At 40.4% G+C, this 17,610-nt stretch overlaps 1 protein-coding gene across 1 annotated transcript in view; it reads left to right on the forward strand.

The window, feature by feature from the left end:
- Positions 1-17,610, forward strand: part of lrp1bb (low density lipoprotein receptor-related protein 1Bb) — a 393,420-nt gene that overhangs the window by 322,926 nt on the left and 52,884 nt on the right. The window contains exons 58-59 of the mRNA XM_070446279.1: positions 792-914; positions 15,907-16,088. Of these exons, the coding sequence (XP_070302380.1) occupies positions 792-914; positions 15,907-16,088 (305 nt within the window). The remainder of the gene's footprint in view (positions 1-791; positions 915-15,906; positions 16,089-17,610) is intronic.

Below are 17,610 nucleotides of genomic sequence, written 5' to 3' on the forward strand. Positions count from 1 at the left end.
CCACCAGTCTCTGGGTTCGCGCCCAGGCTCTGTCGCAGCCGGCCGCGACCGGGAGGTCCGTGGGGCGACGCACAATTGGCATAGCGTCGTCCGGGTTAGGGAGGGTTTGGCCGGTAGGGATTCCTTGTCTCATCGCGCTCCAGCGACTCCTGTGGCGGGCCGGGCGCAGTGCGCGCTAACCAAGGGGCCTGGTACGTGGTGTTTCCTCCGACACATTGGTGCGGCTGGCTTCCGGGTTGGAGGCGCGCTGTGTTAAGAAGCAGTGCGGCTTGGTTGGGTTGTGCTTCGGAGGACGCATGGCTTTCGACCTTCGTCTCTCCCGAGCCCGTACGGGAGTTGTAGCGATGAGACAAGATAGTAATTACTAGCGATTGGATACCACGAAAATTGGGGAGAAAATGGGATAAAATTTTAAAAAAATTATATATATATTTTTTTTAATACTAAAAAAGAAAACTAAGAAAAAAAATTCATACAATGTGATTTTCTGGATTTTTGTTTTAGATTCTGTCTCTCACAGTTGAAGTGTACCTATGATAAAAATTACAGACCTCTACATGCTTTGTAAGTAAGAAAACCGACAAAATCGGCAGTGTATCAAATACTTGTTCTCCCCACTGTATGTAGATTTGGTTCATGGGGCAATTGTTCATGTCTGACTATTTACTGTTTGTTTCCTGCATATGTTTCTATGTGGCTTATGTATGTAATGTCTGATCTGCAGTAAGATTTTCCTTTTTTAGGACAATAAATGTCAATTGAATCTAATAATTTCTCTCTTGTATCTACAGGGCCTGAACAATATCATCCACATAGACTTTGACTACAAGAAGGAGTTCATCTACTGGATAGACTCTTCCAGACCCAGTGGACGGAGGATCAACAGAATGAGACTCAATGGGAGTGACCTTAAGGTACTGCTGCTAGGGGGGTAGTCAATGCCCCTGAATGCCCCTACCATATGCTACCTACCTTATGCCATTTTACCCCTGAGAGCTTGCTCCCATGCCCCATGCCCCATTTCCCTCTCACCATCCTCTCATGCCCAGCTGGCTTCTTTTATGTAGATGAGGATCATTCTGCAGTGCACACTGCGGTGTGAATGAACTAAGTTCACTCTTCAGTTGTGTCCCAATGGTACCCTATACCTTATATAGTACACTGGTCAAAATGATGGGCCCTGGTCAAAAGTACTGCACGATAAAAGGAATAGAGTGTCATTTGGTATGCATCATTCAATGGTTTTAGAGGTTGTAAATGTCATTCCTCCCAGTTGATAATTGATTCATTTCATCCTGTTTATAGGCAGGCATCATAATGGACTTGTATCATTCACTGAGACAGTAAACAGTGAGGCAACACTGTAATCAATGCCTATTAACAATACAACAATTAGCTGAACGCAACAGGTCTGTAACATAACAGCTTTTCTCTGGCTTAATCATGGAGGTCCGTTCGGGTCATGGGATTGGAGCCCAGAACACGCAGACGTCACAGGAACACCTGGTGGCCGCCCCGTCACTCCCCGTTCTCTCAACTCATTAGAATTAGTGTGTGGGGGGCAGGAGGCTCATTCAGCTCAATTACACCCAGACTGTGTCCCAAATGATACTCTTGTTCCCTATGTAGTACACTACCTTTGACCAGGACTGATAGGGCTCTGGTCAAAAGGGTGCCATTTTGGATACTGGCCCAGTAGTCCTTGTTTGCCACACTGTCAACACCACCATGCCACCCTGCCATGGCTCAGAACCAGCTAAAGGGTTTGAGATAGATCTGTAGTTTTAGCATGGGGGTTAATTAAGAGAACAGTGACTCTAGCAATAGCCTAACAATATTACTTATTTTATGGCAAAGACAGGGAGAAGGCAAAGCTGGGGATTTGTGCAAGTTAATCCCCGTTAAATGAAGAGCATATGTTTCTTCTCTTTTCAGGCATGGAAAATTATGTGATTTTTTTTTAGATATAGCAGTACCATATTTAAACTTACAGGAATGGATGAGGGTTTTTCTACATACATTAATGTTTTTTCTTTGGCATTGTTTGACAATGCAATTTAGACAATTATGTTATCAATAGACCCCTGGGTTATAGGTAATGTTATAACTAACCCTAACCTAACATTTTAAGTAAGAAGTAGGTACTGTTGCTATGGGGTAATGATGTTAGGGACAATACAGGATGAATCCCAATAATTGTTTGCCGAAATAATAATTGCTTGCCAAATATGTAATTATCCTGGTTATAGGTAACAATCCTTCGTATGAACTGCCTCCATTATTACACATATTATTTGTTAATTGTGGAAATAATTTAAGATATGCAAGATTTTGTGTTATATATACAGTACCAGTCAAACGTTTGGCAGAGACTAAAATAAGAGTGAGGTCATTTTTGATTATGTCATCCAATTAAGTCAGGCAAGTCAGTTAAGAACATATCCTTATTTACAATGACAGCCTACCTCGGCCAAACCCAGACGATGCTGGGCCAATTGTGCGCCGTCCTATGGGACTCCCAATCACGGCAGGATGTGATGCTGCCTGAATTCAAACCAGGGACTGCTCTTGCACTGAGATGCAATACCCTAGACCACTGCACCACTCGGAGCCCAATAGCTGGCAGCTTCATTAAATAGTACCCGCAAAACACCAGTCTCAACATCAACAGTGAAGAGGCGACTCCAGGATGCTGGCCTTCTAGGCAGAGTTGCAAAGTAAAAGCCATATCTCAGACTGGCCAATAAAAAGAAAAGATTAAGATGGGCAAAATAACACAGGCACTGGACATAAGAGCATCCCGGAGTCGCCTCTTATCGTTGAGACTGGTGTTTTGCAGGTACTATTTAATGAAGCTGCCAGTTGAGGACTTGTGAGGTGTCTGTTTCTCAAACTAGACACTCTAATGTACTTGTCCTCTTGCTCAGTTGTGCACCGGGGCCTCCCACTCCTCTTTCTATTCTGGTTAGAGCCCGTTTGTGCTGTTCTGTGAAGGGAGTAGTACACAGCATTGTACGAGATCTTCAGTTTCTTGGCAATTTCTCACATGGAATAGCCTTCATTTCGCAGAACAAGAATAGAAAGCTCTTTGTTTCTGGCCTTTTTGAGCTTGTAATCGAACCCACAAATGCCAATGCTCCAGATACTCACCTAGTCTAAAGAAGGCCAGTTTTAATCAGAAACAGTTTTCAGCTGTGCTAACATAATTGCAAAAGGGTTTTCTAATGATCAATTAGCCTTTTAAAATTATAAACTTGGATTAGCTAACACAACACAGGAGTGATGGTTGCTGATAATGGGCCCCTGTACGCCTATGTAGATATTTCATTTTTCTTTTTAAATCTGCCGTTTCCAGCTACAATAGTCATTTATAACATTGATGGGATGGCGTATCACTGCAGAATGCTGTGTTAGCCATGCTGTTTAAGTGTGACTTGAATTCTAAGTAAATCACAGTGTCACCAGCAAAGCATCTCCACACCATCACAACTCCTCCTCCATGCTTCACGGTGGCAACCACACATTCAGATATCATCTATCCACCTACTCTGTGTCTCACAAAGACACGGTGGTTGGAACCAAAAATCTCAAATGTGTATTCATCAGACCAAAGGACAGATTTCCACTGGTCTAATGTCCATTGCTTGTGTTTCTTGGCCCAAGCAAGTCTCTTCTTATTGGTGTCCTTTTGAATGTGACATGGTGAGGTGGACCCTGCATCAGAGAAGAGACCAGACGAGGAGTCAGTGGTTAAGGATAAAGAATACTTTACTCGCAGGATCACAGTACACTTAAAAAACAGCAAACACTAAATCTCGAAAACTCACTCAGGAAACGACCGCACACGATAAAAAATTCAATCTCCTGCAAAGGACAACAGAAACACACCTCTTTTAACAGGGAAATCATAATGAGTAAATAGGACACACCTTAGTGTTGTTCATGTCTCTGCTGCCCTCTGGTGACTGGTGGAACCATGACAATGAAGGGCGGACGCAGTCTCCTCCGAACAGTTGATTTTGAGATGTCTCTTACTTGAACTCTGTGAAGCATTTATTTTGGCTTCAATTTCTGAGGCTGGTAACTGTAATGAACTTATCCTCTGCAGCAGAGGTAACTCTGGGTATTCCTTTCCTGTGGCAGTCCTCATGAGAGCCAGTTTCATCATAGATGATGGTTTTTGCAACTGCACTTGAAGAAACTTTCAAGTTTTTGAAATGTTCCTCATTGACTGACCTTCATGTCTTAAAGTACTGATGGACTGTCTTTTCTCTTTGCTTATTTGAGCTGTTCTTGCCATAATATGGACTTGGTCTTTTACCAAATAGGGCTATGTTCTGTATACCACCCCTACCTTGTCACAACAACACTGATTGGATGAAACGCATTAAGAAGGAAAGAAATTCCACAAATGAACTTTTAACGAGGCACACCTTTTAATTTATATGCATTCCAGGTGACTACCTCATGAAGCTGGTTGAGAGAATGGCAAGAGTGTGCAAACCTGTCATCAAGGCTAAGGGTGGCTACTTTGATTTGTTTAACACTTTTTTGGTTACTACATGATTCCATTTGTGTAAGTTCATAGTTTTGATGTCTTCACTATTATTCTACAATGTAGAAAATAGCAAAACATAAAGAAAAACCCTTGAATGAGTAGGTGTGTCCAAACTTGACTGGTACTGTATATATTTGTAAAATAACTGTTTACAATCAAGGTGAGAGTGTTGGAAATGCTTTGGCAGTTTTTCTGCTTCTGTTGTGTGGGTGGCACTGTGTGCCCTTTTTAAAGGATGGGTCCCAATATCCCAAAGGCCCTAAGATAGAGGTGGACAGGGATGGTCTGCCAGACAATCCAACTTTGGATGGAGGGAGGTTTTATCGGGTGGAATAGTGGAGAACAATTGGAGGTTTACTCAGTAGCAGTGCAAATACTATGGCACCGCTACAGTATATGGACACTCAATCATTATGGTCATTTGTTATGGTAAGTTTACAAACATATATTATGATAAATAGAATTGATACTTGTATCTCATTATGATAAGTGGTGAAATAAGTATAGCCAGTTGTAATTGTACAATTTTAGATTATGTTTTGTGGAATAAGGTTTGATGTGGGCGAAATATAGTTCTTCCATGGTCAAAGAAACTCAAAAGGGATGATGAAATTAATTAACAATAATTTAGATCCAAATTAGCAAATTGTTCAAACAGATCTGCAAGGTAGATGGATTATTTTAAATATGTTATTGGACCATAAACAGATTTGTACATTTAATCAAAGCCAGCAGATCCCCTTGTGTTGTACACTTTTAAATGTGCTATGCAATTCAATACTGATCTTTTAAAACAAAAGCAATTTAGGTCAAAATAATTAATATTAACAAAGGAAATAGAGGGACCAACAGTACAGTGGATAGCAATAAAACTGTACAATAGAGGCATAGAATACATTAAAGGAAAAACTAAAAGAAATGGTGGAACTTATTTAAGAAAGATTAAGTGTAATATATTATAAAAAATATAGCGAACTGTATGGACTATAGGGAAAAGTGCATCAAATTCCTTTTTAATCTTCAACATAGAAATTCTACCAAAAATCATTTTCTGAAACTTGTTACAAATTACTGAGTCACCCATGATTAACCAAAGTGTAACGGGTGTCGTCGGAAGGATGAGACCAAGGCGCCGCGTTCTTTGAGTTCCACATAATTTATTAACGAAGTGAAACTTTAGAAAAGAAAAACCAATAAAGAATACAACGACCGAACAGCTTCGTTGTGCAGACTACCTGCACACAAGAACAAGATCCCACACAGAAAGATGGAAAAGGGCAGCCTAAGTATGATCCCCAATCAGAGACAACGATAGACAGCTGCCTCTGATTGGGAACCACACTCGGCCAGAAACAAAGAAATACAAAACCTAGAAATACAGAACATAGAATGCCCACCCAAATCACACCCTGACCAAACCAAAATAGAGACATAAAAAGCTCTCTACGGTCAGGGCGTGACACAAAGGATATTTTGAAAGAGGAAGCAAAGTACTTTAAACATATGTTTTTGTTTCCGTCTCCTCCATATCCACTAACCAAAGTTAATTGTAAGGACATTTTTTTCTATTAATAATGGAAAATTAACAGCTWTACAGAAAGATTCATGTGAAGGCCTAATTACAGAGGATGAATTTCTTGATGCAATTAAAGCTTTAAGTCGGAAAACTCCAGGGCTGGATGGCATACCAGTTAAGGTATATCAAACTGTTTTTTAATGTACTCAGAGGACCGATATTAGCATGTTTTAACCACTCCTATAATAATTGTAGATTATCAGATACTCAACAAGGTCTGATTTCATTATTACTGAAACAGGACACAAGTAGTAAATATAAAGATCCAGCCCATTAAAAAAAATGGAGGCCCCTTACACTTCAGTGGTGTGATGCAAAATGCATAGCGCATAGAAGTAAACAGGTATTGTCAGATATTATTCATCCTAATCAGACAGGTTTTTTACATGGACAATACATTGGAGATAAAATAAGGACAAGTACTGGAAACAATAGAGCACTATGAAAGATCTGGGAACGATGCCTGGTATTCATAGCTGACTTTGAAAAGGCTTTTGAATAAGTACGACTGGAATTGATATATGAATGCCTGGAATATTTACATGTTGGGGAATCTCTGATACAATGGGTTAAAGTTATGTACAGTAACCCTAGGTGTAAAATCTTAAATTATGGCTACTTCTCAGAAAGTATTAAACTGTTAAGAGGAGTTAACCTTTACTTCATACCCATTCCGGATCAGGGAGCATCCTCATCAAAAAAGCTGACTAGCATAGCCTAGCCTAACGGGACAGGGATATCATATAATATCATTTTCATGAAATCACAAGTCCAATACAGCAAATGAAAGATAAACATCTTGTGAATCCAGCCATCATTTCTGATTTTTAAAATGTTTTACAGCGAAAACACAATATGTATTTCTATTAGCTAACCACAATAGCCAAACACACAACGGCATGTTTTCACCATGTTTCCACCGCATAGGTAGCTTTTACAAAATCCAGAAATAGAGATMAAATTAATCACTAACCTTGAACAACTTCATCAGATGACAGTCTTATAACATCATGTTATACAATGCATTATGTTTTGTTCGAAAATTTGCATATTTATAGCTACAAATACTGGTTTTACATTGCAGCCACCATCACAAATAGCACCAAAGCAGCCAGAATAATTACAGAGAGCAAGATGAAATACATAAATACTCACCATAAAACATTTATTAAAAATACATGGTGTACAGCAAATGAAAGATAAACATCTTGTCAGCCAATATCATATCATATCACATCATATCAGCCAATATTTCCGATTTTTTTAAGTGTTTACAGCGAAAACACAATATATATTTCTAGTAGCTCACTACAGTARCCAAACACACAACGCAATTTACTCCCCGCCAAAATAGCTTGCACAAAACCGACAAAATAGAGATAAAATGAATCACTAACCTTGAACAACTTCATCAGATGACAGTCTTATAACATCATGTTATACAATACATTTATGTTTTGTTCGAAAATGTGCATATTTAGAGCTGCAAATCGTGGTTATACATTGTGAATACGTAGCAACAATTCACCAAAATCTCCGGAGATATTTTGGACAGTCACCTAATCTAATCAAAGAACTCATCATAAACTTTACTAAAAAATACATGTTGTACAGCAAATGAAAGATACACTGGTTCTTAATGCAACCGCTGTGTTAGATTTAAAAAAATTACTTTAGTAAAACATACAAAATGCATTATTGTGAGACAGCGCTCACATATTCTCCGCCGAGTTGAAGCCAACATTTACCACAAAAATACGAAATAACATCATAAATATTCTCTTACCTTTCTTGAGCTTCCATCAGAATGTTGTGCAAGGAGTCCTATTTCCAGAATAAATCGTTGTTTGGTTTTAGAATGTCCATTTCGTCTGTCGAATTAGCAACTTTGGCTAGCCATGTGGCGCGAACATGCCCATCTTCTCTTAGCGCATGGAACAAAAAAATCCAAAATTCCCAATAAACGTTGAATAAACTGATCAAACTCGGTTGAAAAATCCTACTTTATGATGTTTTTCTCATATGTATCAAATAAAATCAGAGCCGGAGATATTCGCCATGTATACCGAACGCTTTTCAGAAGACAATGTGGAGCTCCTTCGCGCGCCGTGGAAAACTGACAAAAGGGCAGACCTGTCACTCCAAAAGCTCTTATTCGGCCTCAGATCAAGCTAGACACCCCATTCAACCTTCCACTGCCTGTTGACATCTAGTGGAAGGCGTATGAAGTGCATACATATCGATAAATAAAAGCCAGTTGAATAGGCAGGCCCTGAAACAGAGCCTCGTTTTCAGATTTTTCACCTCCTGTATGGAAGTTTGCTGCCAAATGAGTTATGTTTTACTCACAGATATAATTCAAACAGTTTTAGAAACGTCAGAGTGTTTTCTATCCAATAGTAATAATAATATGCATATTGTATGATCTAGAACAGAGTACGAGGCCGTTTAATTTGGGCACGATTTTTTCCAAAGTGGAAACAGCGCCCCCCTATTGACAAGAAGTTTTAAACAAGGTTGTCCACTGTCGGCATATCTATTTATAACGTCCATCGAAATGTTAGCTATTAAAATCAAATCCAACAATAATATTAAGGGGCTAGAAATCCCAGGGCTTAAAAAGAAATGTGTCATGGTACGCTGATGATTCATGTTTTCTTTTAAATCCACAATTTGGATCCCTCCACAGCCTCATAGAAAATCTACATAATTTATCCAACCTCTCTGGATGTGGCAGTGGCAGTACAGGTAGATGAGGAAAAGGAGGTAGCCGGCAGCAGCAAGTCGAGACAGAAATTAGTTTAGACAAAGATGACAGCTAGCAGCGATCAACCAGCCAGCCAGCCAACAGTGGCTTTTATTCCACATGTCACAAATAAACCAACTTGAACATGATTTAACTTGCCCTAAGTGTCTACACACCGGACTGAAAATCTCTAAACACCCCACCAACCAGGGATTCTGTAATTCTGTCATGATAGAATGTGCACACTGTGAAGGTGATTGTGATGCATTTAGGAGGAGTGTTTACACTTCCTCCAGGCTGCAGGAATGCTCAAGGGGAGATGTGGCATTTGACATAAATGTGAGGATGGTTCTTCTAGCCCATGAACTTGGACTTGGTTATGCTGTACTTAAGAAAATAAGCAAAGTTCTAGGGATTTCTTCGTTGCATCTCAGCTCATATCAGAGACATAACAGGAGAGTGACAGGTAAATTTGTATTTTATTTTATCTTTATTTAACTAAGTCAGTTAAGAACAAATTCTTACTTTCAATGACAGCCTAGGAACAGCGAGTTGTTCAGGGGCAGAACGACAGATTTGTACCTTGTCAGCTCGGGGATTTGAACTTGCAACCTTCTGGTTACTAGCCCAACGCTCTAACCACTAGGCTACCCTGCCAAGAGAGAGTAGCACATTATTGTCAGGTGACTTGCTKTGTATAGATTTCCTTGCTCCAGCAAATGTATTCAAAGTGAATAAACAGAGTGATAGGAAAACATAACTATACAATGAGACTGTCGCATAGGCCTCCAGTGTCATATGGCTGTAGCCTACTGTGATTACTGAGAAATTAGTTTTACATAAAGTAAATACATATTGACATGGTAATATTTACATAGGGTAACATGCTGACATTTAGTCATGCAGTTATGACTGCAATGTCAACAGACATCATAATAAATACTTTAGTTGCAGAGACTCAGAGAGGGCCACAGTCAATGGAGAGTGCTGCAAAGATAATTAGAATAGCATATGTGTGTGCAGATACATTGTAACAGGTCTAGTGATAGACTATGAGGTGTATACTGCCATGCATGTGTGATGAAAAGGAAAAGTGGAATTAGTGAGGAGGAGTGTAGGGAATGGAAGGATTCACATGCAGATGACTGTGCTCAAAACATCTCAGGTTCGAGCAAAGCATGGAGCAGGAAGCAGCTAAACGCATGTGGGCCAGATCAGTCAGTCGCCACCACATTCGTTACACCCAGATGCTTACAGATGGTGACAGTACTGCATACAAGGCAGTTGTCAAATTAGATCCCTACCCATGCATTGAGATAGGGAATCTAGAATGCATCAATCATGCCCACAAGAGGATGGGAACAGCGCTTCGTAAACGTAGTTCAGAGAAACACCTTGGGGGGAGAGGTGTAGGGACCTCACTGCACAAAAATGTAAGAGTCTGCAAAACTATTACAGGGGTGAGATTCTTAATAACCAGGGTGATGTAGAGGGCATGAAGAATGCTATCTGGGCTGATCTTGTCCATTCCATGTCAACAGACAAAATCCCTAATCGCGGTAGATGTTCGTCATCTTGGTGCTGGTACCAGCGAGCCCTAGAAAATGGTGAAGATCCACCCAGTCACAAAAACCATGGAGGCCATACTTTTTTGAATAGAGAGGTTGCACAGAAAATGGTACCTCTATATCATAGGATGTCAAATGATAACCTTCTCAAAAGAATGCAGCACGGAGGAACCCAGAATGCAAATGAATGTCTGAACTCTGTAATATGGATCGCGATGCCCTAAAACTGTCTTTGTGGGCAAAAAAGCCGCATTGACACAGCAGCCAGTATGGCGGGAGCCACTGCTATATCAAATGTGATGGACAAATTGTGGCTTGACAGCACTTTGGTGACACTGGAAGCAATCAGAGAGGAGGATGCGAGGCATGTTGTGAGAGATGATGCTGCTTCAACAGAGTGTGCCAAGCGTAGGCGCAGGTCCAATGACAAAGTCAAGAAAGTAAAGCGGCACCAGCAACAACTCAGAGGGCCTTACATATGGGGCAGGCATAGCTGATTAATGTTCTGTACATTTCAACAGCCATACAAAATCCTTGTAAGTGACAAGTTGAGCAAAGTGATATGAGAATCTCAAAACTGCATATTTGCCTAATAGACCAGTATTCAAAGCATATGCTCTATTGCTTGAAACAAATTTATTAAACCTGCTAATGTATTTGTAAAAGGTATATTTTATGTTTGTCAGTTTAGAAGTGATATAGGAATAAGCGTTTAATTAATGTGACATAAATGGTCATATTTATGGAAAGTACATTTTAATTGCATTTTCTCAAAATGACACTCAAAGCGGCAATTAACTTTTCTCAGTCTTCTAAGGACATACATTCACATTATCCCACACACAGGTTCTTAGGTCTTATAGTCAGACTTTTACAGAGGTGTTTTTTATATCTCGTTTTGATTTTAAGTGTCATTTTATCTGTAAATATATGCAAAATATGCATCCGTCATACATGTGAATAGTGTTTTTTAAATAATTCCATGAAAATACAATATTTTGATAAACTGATTAGTAAAAGTCTGACCGTTTGAGTGTCTTATCACAATAAAAAAAATAATCTATCCAAATTGGTTCTCTAGCAGTGTAACGTTCGTTGAAAGATGAAAACCAAGGTGCAGCGTGGTAGGCATACATTTTCTTTAATTTAAATGTTCCACCAAAAAAACAATAAACAACTCAACGACCGAAATGCTTAGGGGTGCAACCCATGCAACAAACAAAGACAAGATCCCACAACAGAAGGTGGGAAAAAGGGCTGCCTAAGTATGATCCCCAATCAGAGACAACGATAGACAGCTGCCTCTGATTGGGAACCATACTCGGCCAACAAAGAAATATAAACATAGATTTCCCACCTTAGTCACACCCTGACCTACCAAATAGAGAATTTAAAGGATCTCTAAGGTCAGGGCGGGACAAGCAGATTGGTAAGAAYGTCTCACCCCGTGTTCAAGACTATACAAAGACTCTACCGTTTTTCGGTTATTTGAAAATGAAATAATCTCCAAAATATCACTTTTTAAAACAAGACAGAGAAAGTTAGTAGTTTAACCTACCAGAAAAGACAGAACAAATATTACAACAAATATGGCTTAACTTTTGGAATCTAGTTTTTTTTAAATCAATTAGTATATTTGAGTTTAACCATAATATTTGTTGTAATATTTGTCCTGTCTTTTCTGTTAGGTTAAACAACCAACTTTCTCTGTCTTGTTTTAAAAATTGCTCTAGCAATTTCCTTTCTTTTCGCCGTCAGACCAATGCCTACTTCTCACTTAAAWCAGTTTTTTGTTTTTAATTATATTGTGCTGACAGAACATCCTAGATCTTACCTACCTTTCCAATAACAGCCCTTAGCGAGCCTCCAGCGTGTGCTCCTATGGTCGTTGACTGTGTTCAAACAGGATGTTAAAGCATAATTAAAGGTAATTAGAGGCAAAAGAGGTGATTTGTAGTCAGAATACATGTCAGAGCCAAAGGCAGCGCCTCCAGTGAGATCCACATAATAATGGAGCCAGCCCACCTAAATGTAAGACAGAGAACACCATTATGTTGGCTCAGTTATGTTTGAAATACTTAACATCTTCTATCTTGATGGTGATTATAGTTCTATGCTCATTGTCTATAGTCAGCAGGTGTGAATTGATTCATCTGTGGGTGGTTGAAATACTGAGAAACCTCCCTCTGAAGACCATTCAGAGGAGAAAGGGTGTTTCACATAAAGCCCAATTCTATGCCATTAAAGAACCATCAGAGGCATCCATGTTGTGGTGTACTTTCAAAATGGTAAACAAGCACAAACGACACTTTCTTGTTGCGAGGTAAAGAGTTTCCAGGATTAGAGGTGATCAAATATGTTGTGTGGATTCATCAGATTAGTGCGTTTTCTTGACATTTCGCATGAGTTAACCTTCATTTTCACATGAAGCAGTCTTTTAAAGGTCCTGAACAGTCATCCTGAAAAGTACATTTTCTCTCATCGCTAACTACCAGGAAGTTTGAAAAGACAGGCTGAGTGGGCGGGGAGCTTATATTCATGAGCTCGCCTTGACTGACAGCTCTTTGAAATACCTATGTCAAGCAACTTGGATGCAGTGACCAATGTTGCAGTAAAATCATCTCAAGCTAATTTGGTGATACACAAAGAAACTCAAACAACATTGAAATTGCATCAATGATGTGTAATGTGTATATATATATATATATATATGTATGTATGTATGTATGTATGTTTTATAAAGTGCATTCAGAAAGTATCCAGACCCCTTCACGTTTTCCACATTTTGTTACGTTACAGCCTTTTCTAAAATGTATTAAATAGTTTTTTCCCCTCATCAATCTACACACAATAACTCATAATGACAAAGCAAAATAGTTTCTCCTATTCTTCTCTGTAGATCCTCTCAAGCTCTGTCAGGTTGGATGGTGAGTGTCGCTGCACAGTTATTTTTAGGTCTCTACAGAGATGTTTGATCGGGTTCAAGTCCAGGCTCTGGCTGGGCCGCTCAAGGACATTCAGAGACTTTTCCCGAAGCCACTCCTGCATTGTGTTGACCATGTGCTTAGTGTTGTTGTCCTGTTGGAAGGTGAACCTTTGCCCCATTCTGAGGTCCTGAGCGCTCTGGAGCAGGTTTTCATCAAGGATGTCTCTGTACTTTGCTCGGTTCAACTTTCCCTCAATCYTGACTAGTTTCCCATTTCCTGCCGCTGAAAAACATCCCCACAGCATGACGCTGTCATCACCATGTTTGACCGTAGGGATGGTATTGGCCAGATGTTGAGCGATGCCTGGTTTCCTCCAGATGTGTTTCTCATGGTCTGAGAGTCCTTTAGGTGTCGCCATTAGTCTGGGTGGTTCCAAAGTTCTTCCATTGAAGAATGATGGAGGCCACTGGGTTTTTGGGGACCTTCAATGCTGCAGATATTTTTTGGTACTCTTCCACAAGTCTGTGCCTTGACACAGTCCTATCTCAGAGCTCTACGGACAATTCCTTCGACCTCATGGCTTGGTTTTTGCTCTGGCATGGACTGTCAACTGTGTGACCTTATATAGACAGGTGTGTGCCTTTCCAAATCATGTCCAATCAATTTACCACAGGTAGACTCCAATGAAGTTGTAGAAACATCTCAAGKATGAATTTCGAGTCTCATAGCAAAGGATCTGAATCCTTATGTCAATGAGATATTTCTGTTAAAAATGTTGTATTAATTTGCTAAAATTTCTAAACTGTTTTTGCTTTGTCATTATGGGGTATTGTGTGTAGATTGATGACGGAAAATGTAATTTAATCAATTTTAGAGTAAGGCTGTAGCGTAGCAAAATGTGGAAAAAGTGAAGTTGTCTGAATACTTTCCGAATGCACTGTATAAAGTAAATAAAATGAATACAGCATTGTACATTTATTGATGCATTCCACGCCCCTTGCAAGGCATTACCTGCAAGGCATTAGACAGATGATCTGCAGTTAACAGATGCCCAAGCCTCAAAASCATAAGCATGTGGAGATATCAACACTTTTTTTTAAATCTGCATGATAAACAAATCTGCAAATCTGCATGATAAACAACAACATGTGTGAATCTATTTCTATCTAACATTGCAATGTTGCACACTCCTGAATAATATCCTAGGATATAATGATTATCCTGGTGGATGGAAGGTTCACAACAAGTTCTTTACATCGGCACGATGTCAGGGTGGGATTTCCTTCAACCTGGAACAAGCAGAGACAAGGGGGGAGAAATTAAACTCACTGCTCAAATTTCAGTGCTGGTTCAAGTTGCTAAAGCCACAACTGTCTTTATAATAAAATTGCATCAATAATTGATTTTGTTATATATAAATCTCCTGTTTGGCATGTCTCTTGTAATCCGGTTCACAGCAGCACTGACGTATGTGTCACGCCCTTTTGTTCTATGCTGGCTGAAGACCTAGCTAGCCAGTAACTAGCTAACACCAGACACATATGAAAGGGGAAACATACAGTATAAGTATCTTTGCCATAGATGAATAAGGTCAACTTTTCATTATATTTGCTGACACCCTACAGTCAAATTTTGGCACCAGTAGAATAGCTATCTAGCTATATATACCACGCTCTCTCTGCAAACACTCCTTCTACGATGTTGGTTACAAGGCGGAACTTACTTAAATTAGGTTAGAGAATATCATGTTGCCCTTGGTGTGTTAAAATGAGAGTTAACGTGATGTTACCTTGTTCCCTTAATAATAAATCCAAGTGTTTGACATGGGGGAGGGGATGACTAACTTTATGATCAAACTTTATCAATGTAGAAGTAACAGTCATTTTTCAGACTTTGGTCATCATCTGGTTTCCTTTAAATATCATCTAATTTCATGGAAAACATGATTTTGACAGTTGATGACCTTTTAAATCAATGCAACAAGAATAGAGGGGCTAGCAGAATATCACAGGCTCTACTTAATGTGTTATTAACCACCTTCTCCCTCTGTCTTTTTACCTTCTTCGGAGCACCTTTTTCTGATGGATAACAAAATCTGTTACATTTTGGAGACTATTTAAAGCTCCAGTTTAGTCTAAATTACTGCTTAGGGTACAGCCTAGTCTATATATTTATATATATTTCTCTTGCAAATGATGATAAAGAAGACCTCAAAGTGCATCATGTCTTTTAATGGCATGGGTGTTCTTGGGTGGGTGGGTGTTGCATGGGTGTTCTTGGGTTTTAAATAGTGTTTCAAAGTACCAGTTTCATGTGCCAGCTGGCACTATCATTGTTTATTCAAAACAACTGGTTTGCTAATTCAAAAGCTGCCTGAGATGAGAGACATTGATGGAGAGTTACTGTAGGATTCTACCATCATTAATATTTGGTTTTTCACTTGTTTCAGGCATTAATCATATAATGAGTGTTTAGTTTGTTGTTGTCATTGTCTCTGCTAGTTGTTTATACCCCCCTCTCCTTTTCACCAGATAGTCCATCGTACGGCCGTCCCCAGTGCGCTGGCCCTGGACTGGATAGGGAAGAACCTGTACTGGTGTGACATCGAGAGGAAGAGCCTGGAGGTGTCTAAAGCTAACGGCCTGTACCCCTCTGTCCTGGTCAGCACTGGTATCAGGAACCCCACTGACCTGGCCCTGGATCCACAGTCAGGGTACTCTATCAGACACTTGACCTCTATCCTCTGACCTCTAACCCTAACCCCACTGACCTGGCCCTCGATACACAGTCTGGTCACTGTATCAGACACGTTGACCTTCGTGTATATCCTCTAACCTTTGACTCAAACATGTATGTTACAGCCAAATCCAGAAGCAAGGTGGTGACAATACTGAGTCTACTTTTACTTATCAGGGTTTTTCCAATTAGGACCGTTAACTTAGATTATCAATCAAATTTCAATCAAATGTATTTATTAAGCCGTTCTTTAATCAGCTGATGTCACAAAGTGCTGTACAGAAACCCAGCCTAAAACCCCAAACAGCAGCAATGCAGATGTAGAAGCACGGTGGCTAGGAAAAACTCCCTAGAAAGGCCGGAACCTAGGAAGGAACCTAGAGAGGAACCAGGCTATGAGGGTGGCCAGCCTCTTCTGCCTGTGCCGGGTGGAGATTATAACAGAACATGGCCAAGGTTTTCAAATGTTCATAGATGACCAATCAGGGTCAGATAATAATAATCACAGTGGTTGTAGAGGGAGCAACAGATCAGCACCTCAGGAGTAAATGTCAGTTGGCTTTTCATAGCCGATCATTCAGAGTATCTCTACGCACATGCTGTCTCTAGAGAGTTGAAAACAGCAGGTCTGGGACAAGGTAGCACATGCGGTGAACAGGTCAGGGTTCCATAGCCGCAGGCAGAACAGGAGAGAGAGAGAGAGAGAAAGAAAGAGAGAGAGACTATTGCAACATAAATACTGGAGGGTTCGGGAGACACTGTGTCTGTCTGTCTGACGATAATCTCACCCACTTTGCCAAAGCACAGCCCCCACACCACTAGAGGGATATCTTCAACCACCAATTTACCATCCTGAGACAAGGCCGAGTATAGCCTATGAAGATCTCCCCCACGGCACAAACCCGCGGGGGGGGGGGCGCCAACCCAGACAGGAGATCACGTCAGTGACTCAACCCACTCGAGTGACGCACCCCTCCTAGGGACGGCATGGAAGAGCACCAGTAAGCCAGTGACTCAGCCCCTGTAATAGGGTTTGAGGCAGAGAATCCCAGTGAAGAGATGGGAACCGGCCAGGCAGAGACAGCAAGGGCGGTTCGTTGCTCCAGAGCCTTTCCGTTCACCTTCACACTCCTGGGCCAGACTACACTCAATCATAGGACCTACTGAAGAGATGAGTCTTCAATAAAGACTTAAAGGTCGAGACCGAGTCTGCGTCTCTCACATGGATAAGTAGACTATTCCATAAAAATGGAGCTCTATAGGAGAAAGCCCTGCCTCCAGCTGTTTGCTTAGAAATTCTAGGGACAGTAAGGAGGCCTGCGTCTTGTGACCGTATCRTACATGTAGGTATGTACGGCAGGACCAAATTGGAAAGTTAGGTAGGAGCAAGCCCGTGTAATGCTTTGTAGGTTAGCAGTAAAACCTTGAAATCAGCCCAAGCCTTAACAGGAAGCCAGTGTAGAGAGGCTAGCACTGGAGTAATATGATAATTTTTGGGG

This window comes from Salvelinus sp. IW2-2015, linkage group LG2 (assembly GCF_002910315.2).
Source record: "Salvelinus sp. IW2-2015 linkage group LG2, ASM291031v2, whole genome shotgun sequence".
In the NCBI taxonomy this organism is placed as follows: Eukaryota; Metazoa; Chordata; class Actinopteri; order Salmoniformes; family Salmonidae; genus Salvelinus; species Salvelinus sp. IW2-2015.